The sequence below is a fragment of the Neofelis nebulosa genome, chromosome 7 (genome assembly GCF_028018385.1).
Source record: "Neofelis nebulosa isolate mNeoNeb1 chromosome 7, mNeoNeb1.pri, whole genome shotgun sequence".
Classification (NCBI taxonomy): domain Eukaryota; kingdom Metazoa; phylum Chordata; class Mammalia; order Carnivora; family Felidae; genus Neofelis; species Neofelis nebulosa.
In genome coordinates this window covers 145,413,341-145,431,883 of record NC_080788.1, presented here as the reverse complement: position 1 = coordinate 145,431,883, position 18,543 = coordinate 145,413,341, and the positions used below count along the sequence as shown (strand labels likewise).

The 18,543-nt window shown below is 51.7% G+C and overlaps 1 protein-coding gene and 1 non-coding gene across 9 annotated transcripts in view; both read right to left on the bottom strand.

Moving 5' to 3' along the window:
• TECPR2 (tectonin beta-propeller repeat containing 2) overlaps positions 1–18,543 on the bottom strand; it is a 106,860-nt gene that overhangs the window by 32,878 nt on the left and 55,439 nt on the right. For 6 of the 8 annotated variants that reach the window (XR_009264818.1, XR_009264819.1, XM_058740326.1 and 3 more), the window contains 6 exons: positions 16,932–17,112; positions 15,653–15,794; positions 12,795–13,035; positions 11,983–12,072; positions 10,196–10,429; positions 2,099–2,247 (listed from right to left, as the gene is read on the bottom strand). Coding sequence is in view for 6 of the 8 variants with exons in the window: in XM_058740326.1 (XP_058596309.1) it covers positions 2,099–2,247; positions 10,196–10,429; positions 11,983–12,072; positions 12,795–13,035; positions 15,653–15,794; positions 16,932–17,112 (1,037 nt within the window). In the remaining 2 variants the exon portion in view is untranslated. Of the gene's footprint in view, positions 1–1,448; positions 1,925–2,098; positions 2,248–9,224; positions 9,499–10,195; positions 10,430–11,982; positions 12,073–12,794; positions 13,036–15,652; positions 15,795–16,931; positions 17,113–18,543 lie in introns of those variants that run through there. The other 2 variants (XM_058740329.1, XM_058740331.1) reach the window with 2 other exon arrangements.
• Positions 6–78, bottom strand: TRNAQ-CUG (transfer RNA glutamine (anticodon CUG)). Its single transcript has one exon. It is a non-coding gene; the product is annotated as a tRNA-Gln (tRNA).

Genomic DNA, 18,543 nt, shown 5'->3' with positions numbered 1-18,543 from the left:
CTCTACGCCCAATGTGGGGCTCGAACCCACAATCCTGAGATCCAGAGACACATGCTCTACCGACTGAGCCAGCCAGGTGCCCCAGTTCCTTAAACATTTAAACGTACATTCACCATCTGACCCTGTAATTCCCTTTAAAGGTATCTACACGTTCTATCGAATGGAAAACGTAAGTCCACACAAACACTCGTACATGAAGTATTATTCACGGCAGCCCACACGTGGGAACACCCTGAGCGTCCACCAACCGACGAACAGATAAACTGCACATCTATCCACATGACGAAATATTCGTCACAAAAGGGAACGAAGCACTGATACATGCTACAATGTGCTACAGTACTTGAAAGCACGACGCTAAGTGAAAGATGGCAGAGAAGGCCACTTATTGTACGGTTCCATTATATGAACAGACAGATCCAGAATAGGCCAAGGCATAAAAATAGAAGGGAGATTAGTGGCTGAGGGGGTGGGGGTTCCAGAAGAGGATATGGGCTACCTACCCACCCTACCATTACTACTCATGGGTATGTGCTTTCTTTTTGGGGTGATGAGAAAGTTCTGGAACAGGGTAGTAGCAAGTGTTGCTCAACTTCCTGAATATACTAAAACCCCCGAATTTTACACTATGAAAGGGTGAACTGTAACTCTTAAAAGAAATAATATAAAGCTCTTAGAAAAAAAAAAAGGAATATGCTAACAGTGATGTACCAAAGGGCTCAGGCAACAAGAGGGTGCCTCGCGTAAAGAGAACTTCAGAACGCCGACGAAGCGAGCCGCACGCTGGCTTGTCTCTGCTCATCACTGTGCACAGGCAGCGCTCAGCAAGGCCAGTGATGACAAACTCCCCTCTGCCAGGTGACCTGCTCCCGCTGCGCCACTGCGTGCAGAGAAGTGAGCCCGCATCCTCGTTCGTCATATGTCACCTCACGTCTGCACAGCGCTTTCTGATTCACAAGGTGCCATCGGACATTATTCTACCCACCCTCCCCTTAACTCCATGAGTGAGGAACATCTACCAGTGGGGACGCGGGGCCTCTGTGGCCAGGACCTCGAACTCCAACACGACCTCTGGTCCAACCATAGGGCCTCCCAGCACACGCCCCATGTCTGCTGGGAGGACTGGAGGTCCTCAGAGATGGCCCTGCAACTTGCCCCTCGACTTCTGTCACTCTGTCCCTGGGGGTTGATGATGCACAAAACATAGATAGTCACGAACGCGGGCCTTTACCCAAACACCTGATTTCCTGCCTGTCCCCATTTAAGCATTCTTCTGTTTAAGGACTAACCACTGTCCCGTTGCTGCCTCTGCAAATGGCAACATCATGTTTTTTCCAACAAATTCACAAAATAGGGCCTAGCAGGAGTTGGAGCAGATAAGTCACGAAATCACAGACCCCTAAGTATACATTTTAACAGAAATAAACCTAGTATAGCAACCAGGCCCGTTAGGTCTTTAAAGGTAATTAAATAGTGCACTAAAATCAGACCCCTGCTTCTGTTATAAATGGTGGAAGAGTCAAGTAGAAAAGAAAAACACTGGGAACATACGGTAAGCTGAAATGCCGTGGGGGTGGGGACGGGACACAGAACTCAACAAGCCAGGAGGGGTAGTCACAAGGTGCTGACAACATCTGAAGTGGCTTTTATTTTCTTTGCCGTACTTCTGGGTACTGCTTGATTTTATTCTTATTTATTTATTTATTAGTAATCTCTACATCCAACTTGGGGCTTGAACTCACGATCTCGAGATCAAGGGTCGCATACTCACTGGACTGAGCCAGCCAGACGCCCCCGATTTTATTTTGTTAAAACACAACGTTCATTTTGTAAAGAGTCAAAATATTTTTATTCTGAGAAGAAAAAAACCTTAAGTGTTGGCTCAGATCATCTCTAACGATGCATTCGGCTCTAAATTCCGCGCCTGGGAGAGACGGGTGAGCGCGGGCTGGGGGCGCGCCTTGCTCCCCGGACATGTGCCTCTGCCCCCGCTTGCTGGGGCGCGCACGCAGGCGGGGGTGGTCCCCTCCCCGGCACAGCGATCCGGCAGCTCCCGCCTTTAGGAGGGGCAGCCTGGTGTCAGTTAGGGTTGGCTTACCTGGACAGGCGGCTCAATCATTATCCAGGCCGGAAGCATCAGACTGGGATTGAGAGGCTGGGTTCCTACTCGGAAGTAAACTCCGCCCCTGGAATCACAGGCCCAGATGTGCTGATTTCCACACGCCAGGCTTGTCAGTTTTATAGGTCCTGCAGGCAAATGAAGGAAAAGGCCACACGCTAATTGCTTTTGTAAAATGACGAATCCTTCACTTAAATCTATGGACTTTGATTTATCCTTCAAAGAAAGAGGTGAGGCTGCTCTTGCGGCTGACCCTGTGGTCTAAGAACGCCACAGCTCAGGGGCATTTCCGAGGCCTCTGGCCGCCCTGCCACCGGCCAGGCGCCACTCGGCAGGCTCTCTGGCACCGGGCGGGGCAGTCAGCATGCCGCCGGCACTGGGCCCCGGGGCCGATAAGCGCAGGGTTAGTCCCTGCGTGGGCCCTGTCGCTAGCTTCATCACATCCATGCAAAGCACCGGCAAATTCTGCATCTGGGGAGAGGACGCCCCTCTTCATCAGGAAATCTGGACCCGAATGAGAATAATGAACTAAGCCCCCTAGAATCTTCATTTTTCTTTCTACATTTCTCTTTATTGATTAAACCAATTTTAAGAGGAAGGGAAATGGGAGGAGGCTCTCAAGAGAAATTACACTTGATTGATGGTCTATGTGGCCAAAAGCACAGCCTGGTTACAGCTGTGGGACAAGGTGCGGCTAAGTGTGGGATGCCTCAATCCAAAGCCTGCAATGGAGCAGTGGCACGCAGTGATTATCGGCTCTGTCTCAGGAGGCCGTCAGGACTCAGACACAGAGACATTTGCCCAAGGTCCCAGGGTGAGACTGTGGCTAAGCCAGGAGGCAAAGGTCTGAACCCAGGCCAGCTCAGCTCCTCCACACCAGCTACCCGACTGCGGGGACTCTGGTGAACCCACAGATCTGACGTGTTCTGATCCGCCGGTTTTGACGGATGAACATACCCAGGTAACCGTGTCTTGTCGAGTTAGAGCACATTTTCATCCCCAGAAAGTTCCCTTGGGCCCCTTCGAGTCAGTCCCCTCCCGAGGCACCCACGGGTTACGAGTCTGGTCTAGAGGTCCATAAAAACCACCACAGGTATGCGGTTTCTGGGGTCTGGCCTCTTTGACTCAGTGAACTGTGAGCAGGATTCACACGCAGTGTCGCTTCTCAGGTTGCTCGGCTGCCTGTCGACAACAAGGTTTACCCGGTCACCCAGCCACCCGGCCCCCTGGCCACCCAGTGAGCACACTCGGGCCACACCCACTTCTTGCTATTAGGAGTAAAGTTGCTATGGAAGACTTTTTGTGGACGCGTTGTTTTTCTTGAATGGTACCTAGGAGTGGAAGTGCAAGGTTGTGGGGTAGACTTTCATTTGCCATTCTTTTTTTTTTTTTTTAAATGTTTACTTTTGAGAGAGACAGACAGAATACAATTGGGGGACGGGCAGAGAGAGAGGGAGACACAGAATCCGGAGCAGGCTCCAGGCTCTGAGCTGTCAGCACAGAGCCCGACGTGGGGACCGAACTCACAGACTGAGAGATCATGACCTGAGCCGAAGGTGGATGCTTAACCGAATGAACCACCCAGACGCCCCTCCATTTGCCATTCTGCACGCCCACCAGCAGTGCAGGCTGGCTGCCCACACCCTCACCGGCACTTGGTCTTGGCACCCTTTCCATGTCGGCCATTCTGGGTGTGAAGAGGTAGTTTGTCATGGTTTTAATTTGCATTTCCCTAATAACTAATGATGCTGAGACTCTTTTAATGTGCTTATGGGGTATATCTTCTTTTGAGAAGTACCCGTTCAAGTCTTTTGCTCATTTTTCAAATTTAATGGTTTGTCTTTTGATGACTGAGTTAGAGGATTTCCTTGTATATTCTGGATACGAGTCTTTTGTCAGATATACGCATTAGGAGTCTTCTCTCCCAGTCTGTGGCTTGCCTTTTCATTTTCTTGACAGTGTTTTTTGCTGAGTTTTTAAATCTGATGGGCCACCTTAACTTTAAAGTAGGGGGAAAAGGTGGTGCAGCTACGTTCAGTGGCAGTGCTCCTGTCGGTCAGCTCATAGCTGTCCCTGGTATCAGACGGCAGACTATGTTTCTGCACTAGAACATACAGCACGGATCCTGCGTGTGGACATCTTGTCAGGTGGCTTCAGCTATGACACCAGCTTAAAAGTATTAACTGACCACTACACGAAAAAGTCTCAGTATTCCTTTGTGCATATCCTACAGATGGTTTTTCTTATACTGAAATAAACTTTATTTCTTCCTTCCTTAATCTTTTATGGAATGTCTTACCAGGGAGTTCAGATAGACTCCCTAGGGCTCTAACATTACATGGTGGAAGATTCGTACCGATCAAAATAAAGTACCTTCAGCAGTAAATTACAGAAATAGCTGAGAAACGAAGGCTAGTTTTAAAATGCTAAATGAAAATTAATTTTATGCTGGAGTCTTCAACCTACCCTAATAGGAAGTCTAGGCAGTAGCTGATGGTGACGACGGTTACACGGTGACAAAGCCGCACCGGGCCAGCAGCTCAGTTAGCAGTGACTATCAACACTGCCAACAGAACACGCGGTTCACACGTTAGGAATATTCTTTCAGAACAAAAGCAAAGGCTGCTAGAATATACATGTCAGTAAATACAATGGCTTATCCTGAAGACACAGATCAAAGAAGAAAACGTTTAACAGAAGGCTTTTCTGCAGTTTTCTACCTCACAGAGGGTCCCCCAGGCTGCCTGAACACAGAAGGTTTAGGAGACTGCTCTGCAGAGAAGGTCGGGACAGGTGGTGGGGACTACGGCCCTCCCAAACACTTCATGGTTCCCGTGCAGGCCCTTCCAGTTGGGCAGGGCCTCATCGTTAGCATGGACAGAGGGCTGTGGGCAGAAGCCGTCCCCTGCTGTAGTGACCATGATGGTGAGGCCACAGGCCCTCACTGCAGCAGAGGACACGGTCCTAGAGACTGAGAGCCAACTTTGTGGCAGCAGGAAAGCAACGTTCACGGTGCTAGGTTGCTGATACCTCGGGACTGTTATTACGCTGGCAGCCTGATGAACACAGACATGCTATCATTTTCTTGCCCTTCCCGGCTTTGTTTTTTCTTGCATTTAAAATAAGTTTTAATTACTTTCTTCAACAGAGGAGACATTTTCCCTTTAGGATTACTTTTAAACATATATTTTAGAACAAAAAGTGGCATTTATTTTGGTGTTTTACTATTTATAAAACGCTTTTCTGCATAAACTACTGCCTACCATAATCCTATTTGTAACCTAAAGGCAAAAACTGACACTAAATATTTCATTAAATGCTATGCCCAGATGAATCAAATTACAAGTTGCATTAGTTTGCTGACATTCCAGTGCCCGACATAATGCATATTTATGTGTACTGAGAAATGAAATGTTGTGAACATCTTAAATACCTGCTAAATGATGCAAATTTTCTTCCCTAAACTAGGGTTGTAATAAATTGCAAAATTCCATTTTCAGTCTCTAAAACTGGGTTCAGTAGTCAGACATCTAAGAATTCTCTTAATTCAATCTCAAAGTAGCAACTGACCTGGTAATTTGAATAGGGGCAGAAGAGTGATGTTATGTCTTTAGAAAGAAATTAAAGGTAGAAATCACATTCATGACTTGATACTTTGCTAAAGTCATCCTTGAAACTGAAATTTCTGCTTCCAGTGTCACGGCTGGTTACATTCCAGACTTTACAAAAAGCTGGTGCTGCCGGTGTGCGGAGGGCTGGATCACACTGTCAGCCCTGGGAAGACGGGCTTTCACTTTCCATGTTCGTAATGTCAGAATACTTATAAAGAAGAGGCCAAAACTGAAGAGAAGGACACAGATAAATCGCATCCTGACAAACTGGTGGCAGCTTGGAGGTGGATGAACTCATTAACGGTGAGGAAGGACATCTTTGTATCTGGCTGTTAGGCAGTTTTGCGATGATCAGTATCAAGGCCAAAGACAGGATCCAAACTCATATCCCAGAATTACTTAGAAATGGGGCTTACCAGTAATAACCACTTTCCCTGACGCCCTAATTTCCTGCTGTGCGTGGATGTGGCCAAGCACACGGTCCTCCTCTGTGTGCAAACGCCACAGGGTCAGGCTACAATGGCCACCGTACAGAGCAGGCGCAAAGCATTCAGGGCGCGCGGTGGGAAAGCATCCTGAGGGGAGCACTGACTGAAGAAAGCTTGGGGCAGGGCGGGGGACAGTCTCGGCCCGAAGAAGAGGCAGAGGAAGGAAAGAGCAGGGAGGACATTCTAGGCCGTGGCAAGACAAGCATGCCCCGTGCACCAAGGGACAACGACTGGTGGCTGGAGGGACCACTGCACGAGGCCCGTGCAAGGAAGGCTGGGCCAGGCTGCGATGGCCCCCGGTGCCACCCTGACGCCGGGGCAGTGTGGAGCTGTTTGATGTTGAGGGTCCACCCCTGGAGCTGTCTGGGGAAGACGGATCTGGCAAGCGAGGGGGGGGTGGGTGGGCACGCCTGGCGTCATGAGGCAGTTCCTGCAGGAGAACAGGCGTTGAGGAGGGGCCTCTGACCCTGGCAGTGCTGGGAGAGAAGCAAGGATCAGGGGCTAGGAGACCCTCTGAGGTAGACGGAAGAGACACTGCTGATGTGCTGGCCGCAGACAGCCACAGAGGAGTCTGCCTTTTCCGGAAGAATTTAATGGGAGCAGAAGAGTGAAATCAGGAAAAAGGGTACATTTGGGAGAGAGGAGTTTCATCCTCAAAGTCCTCACACGCAGTCATACTCCTGCAGAGGCTGTGCTTCCTTTCATTGCTGTGAGCACCCACCACGGCCAACTTGTAAAGGAACAATCCAGGCGAGCAATTCAAGGCAGGACTGGTACCCAGATCACCACACTTTCTATTTCCTACTATTCCATGCGTGCTGCCCAATGACAGCCTTCCAAGGACACTCGCACGTCAGGCTCAGGGCAGGGAGCACACACTTGAACTCGAAATCTGCATCCCCCTGTTTATTTTTTTTTTTTTAATTTTTTTTTCCAACGTTTTTTATTTATTTTTTTGGGATAGAGAGAGACAGAGCATGAACGGGGAGGGGCAGAGAGAGAGGGAGACACAGAAGCGGAAACAGGCTCCAGGCTCCGAGCCATCAGCCCAGAGCCTGACGCGGGGCTCGAACTCACGGACCGCGAGATCGTGACCTGGCTGAAGTCGGACGCTTAACCGACTGCGCCACCCAGGCGCCCCTGCATCCCCCTGTTTAAATGATAAACCGCTTGACTCACCTGTTTGTCCCACAGGCTACGCAGACCACACCTGGAGAGAGCCCAGTAACACAGCACCTGGTGGTCTGTGCCAGGCTTTCACCGCCCCCTACCCCCCACCCCCTCACCTTGGCACAGCAGGAGGCCGGCACCACTCCCACATCATCATGCCCACCTCCCCTGCCCCAACACGCCGTCTACCAATTCAGGACTGCATTCTCCTACGTTCAAAAAATGATAAAAGGATTCTCTGTCCATCATTTCAGTGTCTGCTGGCAACCCAGATGAAGAAACAAAATCTAGAGCTCAGACCAAGAAAGGCACCAGGCACCAGGCACATGGCTGGACTCCCCCCCCCCCCCCCCCGACCAGCCTACGGCGTGACGCAGCTAACGTTGGCTCGACAAGGACCCTGTGCAGGACACCTGCCCGAGAAGCTCACGTTTACGCAGGATGCCTCCCCGCATCACCTGTCTGTGGTGGGGACGGCTGTTCCCATCAGGGAGGGGAGGAATTGAGGTCCAAAGGGAACCCATCAGTTCGCCCAGGGTTCCAGAGCCTGCTCAGGGCGAGTTCTCTTAAACTGAGCCTCAATCCCTGCAAAGCTGAGCTTCTCCTCTCTGGAAAGAATGGCCACCGCCCCAGCGAAGCTCACGTGGGCACCTCAGAGACCTGCGATCGTGCAGCTGGTGCCAGAAGGACTGGACTGCCCCGGAAGGGAGGCGGGAGCTGTGGGTGCCTGGCGGCCTCGGGCAGAGCCAGTCAGTCCCGCCAGCACAGCCTGGCACAATGCCATCCGCCCCGCATTCACTCCGGCGTGACGGCATCCTCTGAGGGACTCGGGGTGGGGGTGGGGGGATGCTGTGGGGAGACAGCTCTGCCCTCACCTGGCCTGTGCAGAAGAGCAAGGCCTCCCACAGTCTTCGGGATCCGGTGGTGGCAGGACACAAATCGTGCCCTGGCCTCCTCCAGAAGGAGCTGGTAGCATCTCCCAGACTGGTCTGGCCGGGGCTGCTAGAGAAAGGCTCAGGCCAGTAGGATCTCTGAACAGCAGCAAGGTTTCTGAGGACAGGCAGGAGGGCCACCCGTCACCAGCACTCAGGGCCATAAGCAGCCACAGCCTGGTCTGGTCAGTCACCGCCGGTAATGGTGGCTGGCAAACTCCCAAAAGCTGGAAGGTGACAGCCCCAGTGCTGGGATTAGGTTCAAACGACAGGGTAGGAGGCCAAAAGCATAAGTCATCAAAATGACCCTGGAACATTCCTATTTTTAGTATACATGCTGCTGAAGGGAGCATGACCCTGGAAAATTCTTAGCTTTAGAACAGAGTTTGCTTCCTCAATTGAGAGCCAACCTGCCTCTTTAGTTGACGTGGATGGTATTTGGGGGTCTTGTTGGACAGAAGAATAATGACCCCTCTATATGGCACCTTGCAGGGGCCACTCGGGCTGAGACCAGTGAGGGCCCAGCCTGTTTCATGGGAGGGTGAGAGGCCCCCGGCGGCCGGAGACACAGCGGGGGGCTGCTGGGGAGGCAGGCAGGCAATGGGGCCTCCCTTGTTTTTTTCTTCTTTCTTTCTCCTTCTCTTTACGTATGTATTATACATATATGTATACACAAACTAATATTATATATTTTATTATATATAATATATAGACTTTAACATCAAATACATATCAAATACATATTATATATATATAATACACAAACATATCTCAATATATATTTTTTAATGTAAGGTATTATATATATTATGTATATATTACATATATATATAATATAAATATACTTTAAGCAAACTCTAAGCCCAACGTGGGGCTTGAACTTACGACTTGGAGACAGAGTCGATGCTCTACCAACTGAGTCGGCCAGGCACCCCTCTCCTTTTTTTGGTAATGAGTACATGTGGTTGAATTCTCAAATATTAAATGCCGGTACAATTCAAGTTTACCACCTACCAAACAAAAAACGCTGGTTGTCTGTTGACCAAGATGGGAAAGCGTATGGTGGGCGAGTGTCCCTAAGGCTCATGTGGACCTTCTAGGGGAGCAGCCTCCACCTTCAGACAAGTCTCTACTGTCAGACGAGCCACACGTAAGCTGCTGGTCGATCAAGAAGATGCCTGGAGAATAACCTAATGTTGTGGGCTCACTCTGTCATCTTGCCTCTTGGAATACAAATGACTTATTTATAAGCGGCATCGTGCGCCCCGCAGCCCTCGAGGGGAGGCTCAAGAGAAGAGCCACAGTCAGGAGCCGCACGTCATCCCCTCAGTCTGCCCGAGAAAGAAAGGACACCCGCTCGTGGGACACTATTCTAGCTGCAGAAGAGACAGGCACACGGGTGCTGACACAAGACCTGAAGGACACAAAGCCACGCGCCATGCTGAGTGGGAGCGCCAAGTTCTGGTGGCAACACCTGCTCTGAGCAGGCGCTCCTTCTGGGCTCCGCAAGCACTGCAAAGCTGGAAGGGGTGAGGAGGCTCCCCGTAAAAGGACGAGGCCCATTTAATCTGCACGAGGGGCTAATCAATGTCCTAAAATCCAGCAACTTACTCAATGTCCTATAAGAATTCACACAAACTGAGAGGTGCCCGTGTGGCTCAGTCGGTTAAGCGTCCGACTCTTGATTTTGACTCAGGTCGTGATCTCAAGGTTTGTGGCATCGAGCCCTGCGTCAGGATCTGCGCTGACAGCGTGGAGCCTGCTTGGCACTCTCTCTCTCCTTTCCCCACCTGTCTGCCCTTCCCCGGCTTTCTGTCTCCAGTAAGTAAACGTTAAAAGCCAAAGAATTCCCACAAGTTGAGCACGGGGGCCTACCTAGCTGGGAAAGGTCCAGCCTCGTCCAGTGCATGCCTGTGGGGCAGCTCTTGGACAGCGTCCGGATGAACACCTGGCCGAGGCTGTCCAGGGCCCACAGGGCGTCCTGGCAGGCGGCGTAAGCCCTCATCTCGGCGTCGGGAGGCAGCTGCACCGTGGAGGGGCGGGACTGAGCGTTCTGGGCGCTGACGCTGCACAGGTCCTTGCTGCTCTGGCACAGCCACAAGGAACTTCCTGCGGAAAAGGTTCATGTTCGTCACTGGAGAAACGCACAAGGCACCCCGGCCTCTGGGCAGGTGACACCCGACAGCTCCCAGCGTGGCTGCGCAGCAGGCTCGCTCTGTGTGCTTTACGTCAGAGGTCACAGGCGCACCCCATGGCCAGCCAGTTAAGAGACAAGCCTGAGATGTTCTAAAGGGAGGAAAGAAAGCAGGGCTTATGAGATCTGATGAAGGCTACAAAGTGGGCTCAGTGGCTCCGACCTCGGACGTTCTGTAAGGGCTGGAGAGTCTTTGATTTGGCTGTGCCTGGCGCTCTGGAGGGAGGGACGTCAGCGATTCCTCAGAAGGACGGAACCAAAGCTCCCTTAGTCTTGTCTTGGTGGAGGGGGTGGGCGGGCAGGGAGGCTTGGGAAGCCGGAGGGCCTCCTCTCCTCCCCAGCCTCTCCTCAAAATTTACCCTCTCTTCCTCCCCACCATTGGTACAGTCCTTCAGGCTTAACAGGTTCAGTTTAAAATGCAGACAACCTCTGGGAAAGTCAGAACCTCCGTGAGAACATATTGTCTAAAACCTGTGGCCAGATGGGTTTAAGAATTCAAGTATTTTTGGGTTTTGAATACCTAAGGTTTTGGGCATGCCACAAATTTAAGTAACAGCCTCAGGGAGCCAGGCAGCCATGAAACGCAGTACTGTTCCTGCCACAGGCCTAATTGGTGGCAGAAATAAGCAGCCTCACGTCGGGTTCAGGTCAGGTTTTGTTGCCAAATGAATTTGTGCCAATCTCAGGAGAGAACCCATGCTTTTTGGAGCTTACAGATTTCAGAACCGTGGTCAGAGTGATCAGGCAAGAAAACATTTTACTGTACGGACAAGTTAGCCAAATCCTAGTGGGACTAACGGTTTGACTACCCAGCTGTCTTGTCTGGACCACAGGCTTCTCGGCATCTGCCCGTCCCGCCCCCGGGGCGATCCTAGAAGGAGCCTTCTGCCACTTCCCAGCGGGGCTACCTGATTGCCCGGGCTCTCAGCTCCCTGGGCAGCTGCACTGCCTCTCCCAGCTCTAAACCCTGCGCTCTGGGAGGGAGGGGCGCCCTGAGTGGAGTTGCAGGAGGTCTGCCTCTGCAGGGGAGGCCTGCCCTAACACGGCACAACTAGCCGGAGGCTGAAAACCAGACTGAAAGAGGTTACCAGGAGGTGACGGAAGACTTCCCAAGGGGAAACGGGAAGACACCCAGAGAAGCCTGGTGCCCGCTGGCTGCAGTGCTCTGGACCCTGACATGTCGCTGGGAGTCTCCAGCTGTGGCTCTGGTGGGACACCAATTGTTTCTCTCCTTTGAAATGGCGTTTTGCCTGTGGACTCACTCAATGTCTCCACACTAGACCCTCTCTCCTGGTCAGGCCTATCCAGCTTCGGGGGCCTTGGCTCAGCCAACAACGGATGCTTGTCCGTGAAGCCACTGTACCATCTCTGAGGCCTACCCAGCCACACGCCATCGCAGCAAGGCCATGGTCAGACCATGGCTTTCACCTTGCAACAGCCAACCCATGCACTACATTTCTCAACCAACCTTCCTTTGTGGGAGCAGTGGAAGCCAGCACAAAGGCCCATTTTGTTGCAGAAGCTGTCCCTCGGGGAACAACATTATTCCAGTAAGTGCCTAGAAGGAATACGAAGTGTGTTAAAGAAAGAAGAAAACACACACACACCAAAGCTCTGGTTCGGGACAACTGGTTTTCAAACCTCTTACAGCTAATTCTAGAGTGCCCTTAGATTAGGAGGTCCACACCAGTGCTGTGAGGCCAGTCCCTTGTTTTTCTTTCTATGCTGACAAGCAGAGCCCAGTCCTGCCCAGGGTCAGCTGGGTGGGTGGGGGGGTGAGATGTGCAGAGGGAGGTGAGCTGGAAAAAATGCACAAAGCTGGGCTTCACTCATAGAAACGAAGTCCTCGTGGGTACACGTGGATTCTTAACGACACTCACAGATCTCGTCAGAGCCTTCATTCCCCACAGTGAAAGAACTTTTCCTCTAGTAAATGGACTATTCTGTCTTGCTGAGCACTGTAGTTTGGGTGCGCTTTTTCATTTGAATGTGAAATTATGAACATAAAAATGAGCTCCATCTGCCGTTTCTATATCATCACAGATTCCCAGTAGAAACTGATCACACACCAGCCAAATGCTGGTACCCAAGTTGCAGGAACGACAGATTAAAAAAAAAGGAAACTGATACAAAGCATAAAGAACGCCTCCGTCACAAACACTTCACACACTGGCACCAAATTATCTTCTGAAGTTGAGATCTTAAAGCTTTTGTTTCAATGCTGGCTTTAAAGTGAAGCTGCCAATCAAGTCAACGTAAAAAGACAAGTAATTCACCCACCGATGAGATTTCCTTTAGCGACATGGAATTCGTTCTTGCCTGAGGAGATCCAGACGCCACTGTTGTTGACCCCGAGAAGGCTTGGCTGGCACTGAAGCTGCTGAGACCAAAAGGCCATGCGCAGTTTATCTGCCACCTTTTCGACGGGCACCTGGGCTGCGGTGGCCACCGAGTGCGTGGCATGGATTATGGTCTGGAATAAGCTGCACTGGTCGAACACCACGTAGTCTGTGATGCTCACCTGGAGGGGACGGAAAGACACCCTGCTCTCAGCGGTCACAAGCGCCCTACCCCTGTGCACGGACAGTGAGGCTCGGCCCTCGTGCGGCAACACCTGACACACGTGTGCACGTGCCCACTGTGTCAGCACCAAAGCGAGGCCGGCAGGACGCTACCAGACCACCAGCTGCAGCTAATTCTGAGGGTCGGATTTAGAGGGATGGCAGAAAACGTCCCCTTCTGTTTTCTACGTTTTCATAGGATATGGACCGTCACAACAGCATGTATTACTGTTGTGATTACCTGTGACCCCCTCAGGCCCCCAAAGCCTTTTATTCTAATCAGTGAGAATGGGTGATTTTGCTTTCAAAGTTAGGTATTTCCAACAGACAACAGTGTGCGGTCCTCAGAATCACAACACGGGTTAAACGAGGTATTGTAAGTAGGGTTACGGTCTAGACTAGGGCTGTCAGTAATTACACCAGTTCAACAGCACGAGCTGGGACTGCCCTGGACGTGAAGGGCACACCCTGGTTCACGTGTGCAAGCTGCTTCTCTAACATTCCCGAAAGACACTCTCCAGGGCGCCTCTGGGGAGAGCCTCTCCCTGTTCGGCAGCTCTGGTTGTGAGAAAGTTCTTTCTAAGATGGTCAAAATCTGATTCCCTGTGACTGTCATGTATACGTCTGCCCCCGTCGAGCTGGATTATAGAGAATGTCGCTCCCCTACTCCTAGGACAGCCTTGTGCAGGCCACGTTCCCAGGTCACACACGATCGAGTGAAAGGGACGTCATTTATCATAGGGAACTTAATTTATAATAAACAAAAGCAAACAAAAAGGGAATTACCGCAACACTCGGTACTTAAGTGTACAAATCTGTTTTTTTTCAAATCCATGAAAGGATGAGCCGCCGCCCTAACTGAAGTTTAAGTGAACATCAGACCACATCAGGACCCCGCGGCCCCACTTCCTACTGTCTGTAAGCGCTCCGCCAGCCCGGCTGGGTGGTCTCCATCGCAGCCCACAGAACGCTGGGCACCCAGCTCCGGGGTTCACGACGCACACTGCTGTGTGCCGGCCCAGCGAGCTCTGTTCTTCCTTGGGAGTGCACACGCCAAGGCCACGCAGCAAGTCTGTGACAGACCGCCTTAGCACCCCACACTTGCAGATAAGCAAGATGCACATTAAAAAAAAGAAAGGTTTAGCAGCCAAACATAAAGCTGGCTCTAGAGCTACAGAGAAATCAGTCTTACGGTAATTAGAATAACTACGCTTCCAAATACCTCGTAGAGGATTCTGTCAAATTAAAGTTCTCTAAAGATAAGGTTCTCAATATTATGGTAAATGGTATCTAACTTTATGTTATTTAAAAATGGAATTGGGTACATACATACGTGAGAGACAGAGTGTGTGTGTGTGTGTGTGTGTGTGTGTGTGTGTGTGTGTATAACCATACAACACAGTTACAAGCATGGAGAGGATATTTTAAAATCACTTGTACGACTTCTCAGGTAGTATCTGGCATATCAAATTAGAGACATACGTACACATATACTTATTCATTAAATAGCAAACACAACTTATTTTTCACATTCTCATTCAAAAGACCTAAGCGCCACTAATGAAAGAACTGCCTTCAACACAGCAAATCTGAGGCAACAATAAAACCTGAACCTGGTTTTATTTTGGAACCCGACTGGGTGGCTCAGTCGGTTAAGCGTCTGACTTCGGCTCGGGTCATGATCTCGCACTTTGTGGGATCGAGTCTCGCGTCGAGGTCTGTGCTGACAGCTCAGAGCCTGGAACCTCTGCTTCAGATTCTGGGTCTCCCTCTCTCTCTGCCCCTCCCCTGCTCATGTTCTGGCTCACGCTCTCTCTCTCAAAAAATTAAATAAACATTAAAAAAATTTTTTTAAACCTGAACCAGTGGAGACAAACACTGAAGAGACATTGCTTATTTTTCAACTGCTGAGGGTCAGAACAACCTTGCTGATGGGAGCAGGAGGCGAGGCGGCAGGGGGGCGGGGGGGAGGGCAGCTACACTTACACTGAACGGTACCAAAGAGGGGAAGGGATAACTTCTTTGAAGACACGTTCTAGGCCACTCTGGCTGTGACCGAGTCACGAAAAGTTAGCTTGCTTATACCCTACTATGACGCAGAGTGTTTCCTTTTCTTGGAACACGTGGGACCATTCTCCTTTCTTTGTTGAAACACTGCCTGCTTAGAGGCCTTGAGAGCAAGCGGAGAGAGATGAATTCGAATTGCAGGTTGGGTTTCCAAACTCACCGTCTAGCTCTTCCTAAACATCATCATTACCTAGGTCTTCCCTGGGCTTGTTTAGCACATGAGGATAAATTACTAAGCAACACCGAAACAAAAAAAGAAACAATAAACAAAGCCTGTAAATTTAAGCGAAGAGAGCTTTGTAAGTGATCTCCTACAGCGAAAAGCCCTTGATATTTCTAATGTGCTCAAATACGGCGAAGTTTAACTCATCAAAGAGTAAAGAGTGAGTATTCTTAATTCAGTCCAACCTTCCCAGCCTCTTTACGGAGAAGACAAGGGCTATAAACGGGGAGCAGAGCTCCCAACCCGGGGAGACACTCTGGCCAGTGGCCCTGGAGCTGAGTACCTACTTGCCACCAATGGTCGTCATCTCCCTGAGGCTTCTTGGAAACGATGCCGGTCCTGAACCACAGGTTTCCTCGGATGTCCAGGGCCCACAGAGTCTGCTGGTCCCCAAGGGTTATACAGACAGGTTCCAAAGCCTGCCTTTCACTGGGAACGGGAGAGAACACGGGAGTCAGCACCCACACTCCAAGCGCCCAGCGTGACTAGGAATGTGGCAATCAAGTGTCTCCTGGCTGGGTCTGGACCCCACCCACAAGTTCCAAGGACAGAAGGTCCAGTTTTGAGTCACATTACTGTGCAGTGTATGTTGTTTAAATGTGTGGCAGCTTCCGAAAGACATACTGAAGACCCGGCCCGGCAGGGACGAGAAAATACCCTACAAGAAAAGAATGCAGGCACCTAAGGGACGTGAGGCCTGGAGCCCCACACCCTCCACTGCTCCCTCCTGCACAATCTAGCGAGTGGAGGCGCCCCCCATGTGCCAGGCTGTGCTGGGCAGCAGCAGCTGGGCATACACCATCTCGCTGCGGGCAGTGCCCTTCTTCCTCGTGCCCCTCTGGTGAAGCCCTCGCCAGCTTCGAGGCTCAGCCGGGCCGCACTCCTGGTTTAGGACCATCTACGCTAACTGGCACCAGCCGGTTACGTGGCTCCCCCGGAGCAGGAGCCCTGGGAGGGGAGGGCACCGGGCAGACCCCCTCGAGCGCCCAGCCCAGCCCGAGGGAGGCTCCCAGGAGCTACCTGCTCAAGTTTACTGGGCTGCTAGGTTCAAACCAAGGGCATCCTAGTCTCATTTTTCTAATCAGCAACACGATTTGATGGTCTGCAAATAAAATTTTGAGTGGTACAAGTAACCCAACGAATTAAAATTCAGAGACTGATTACCACGGACTAGGATGATAATAAAAACATTTGGCCCTAAACCGTCGAGACTGTAAACAGAAACCACCCGACAGCACTGGGCGGTGCCGAACAGAGACTGTCATGAGAGACTCGGGATGCCGTGATGCTCGGGGTTACACAAGAGGGCAGCAGCATTTCAAAAAACCGAGCTCTGACCCGACGCCCAGTCTGCCAGGCAGCGGCAGGCACAGGGCATCTCCAAGGTCAGGCTGCCGACACTGGCTCCTGAGAATTCCAGAGAATGCTATCCCCACGGAGAGCTCCAGAGAAGCAGCCTTGGCCAGGACAGGCTCACATGGGTGCCTCAAGGGGAGTCGAGCAGACAAAGAACCGAGGGTGGGACAAGCGAGCCGATGGAGAGGTCTCTGCTCTTCCTGCGGATACCTGACGATGTCACATTTCCACTGCTCCCCTTCAGGACAGAAGCTGCTCACGCCCTCCCGATACAGGAGGGCCCTCTGCTCTGTCAGCGCCCACACCACGCTGTTTCGGGCTGTGATCTGGGACAGTGGGTATGGACAGTCGACCTTCACGGCTCTGGCACAGGGGCGATCCACACTGAGACCTGCCAGGGAGACAGACAGGAAGCCCCCCAACACACAATCAGGATTTCACACCTCATTTGTATTCTGTCGTCTGCTTCTTTTCCTTTTTTCGGTATTTTGCCTGTTCTTTTGTAATAAGTACTTTGTCTTTCTAAGAGTCAGTCAACAAAAAATGGCGAAATTGTGCTTAAGTATGGCGTCTATCTGAAGTGTTTGCAGATGCGCTTTGAAAACTGAAGTGGGGAGGTGCCTGGGTGGCTCAGTCGGTTGAGCGTCCGACTTCGGCTCAGGTCATGATCTCACAGTCCCATGGGTTAGAGCCCCGCGTCGGGCTCTGTGCTGACAGCTTAGAGCCTGAAGCCTGTTTCTTCAGATTCTGTGTCTCCCTCTCTCTCTGCCCCTCCCCTGTTCATGCTCTGGCGCTCTCTCTCTCAAAAATAAATAAACATTAAAAAAAAAAAAAAGAAAACTGAAGGAATAACAGCTCGGAATCCCAGCGTCCCCAAGTATCTTACGAAGTCTGGAAAGAACAAGAAGGCCCAGAGCAGGAGAGCGGCCAGAGGCTGAGCCAGGAGGCCCGGGCCCAGAGCAGCAGCGCTCCCGAGGCCCTCCCATGCTTTGCAGCCGTGCCCCTCAGAGCATCCGGGTGAGCGAGCTGCTGTGGCAGCCGCTGGTGATGGCGGGGCTCCGAGGCCTCCGCCCCTCCTCTGACCCTCCGCGGAGCAGCTCTGACAAGGCAGCGGCCCTCTCCCTGCTCTCACCTGGTTGGCGGGAGTGGGGGCGGGGGGACCCTAGATGGAAGGCAAGGCCACGGCAGGGCCAGAGCTCAGGGTCCCTGACTCCCCGGCCGGGGCTCTTGCCCCCACCTCCTTGTAGCCTGTCTCACGAGCCTGGAGCCTCTCCTCAGGAGCTGGCAGAGCAGCTGGTAACTAAAAGCCCATCCTCCGTGGCGTCGGCCTGCGATGAGTTCTCGCTGCTTGAGGGTGCGCCCCGCCTAATCGCAGAAGCACCCCGTGTACCACGTCCCTGGCGCCACGTCTCGTCCTTGACCAGGAGAGTCACCTGCGGGGCTTCCTACACCACAGATCCTCAGGCCAGCCGCAGGGACTGACGCGGTAGGTCTGGTCCGCCACTCCCCGACCCCAGGCCACAAGCACTCCGTTCCCCACCGGGAACGAAACTCAAATGCCCTTGGAAACTGGATATGCCTTTGCCTTTCCAGAGCTCTCTGCACTTGAAGGGAGACACAGGAACTGGAATGGAGAGACCGGGACTGGCAGGTGGCCCAGAAGCCGGCAAGGCTGACCACCAGGGCTCAGGCAGCAGCTTCTCGGGGATGCTGGCCCTCCCACAGGCGACAGAGAGCCACAGGTGCAAAGGCTTTCGATCTCAGAGAGTCATCCCTGGCTGACGGCTCATAGCAGATTGAAACATTCTCTCCAAATCAGCGA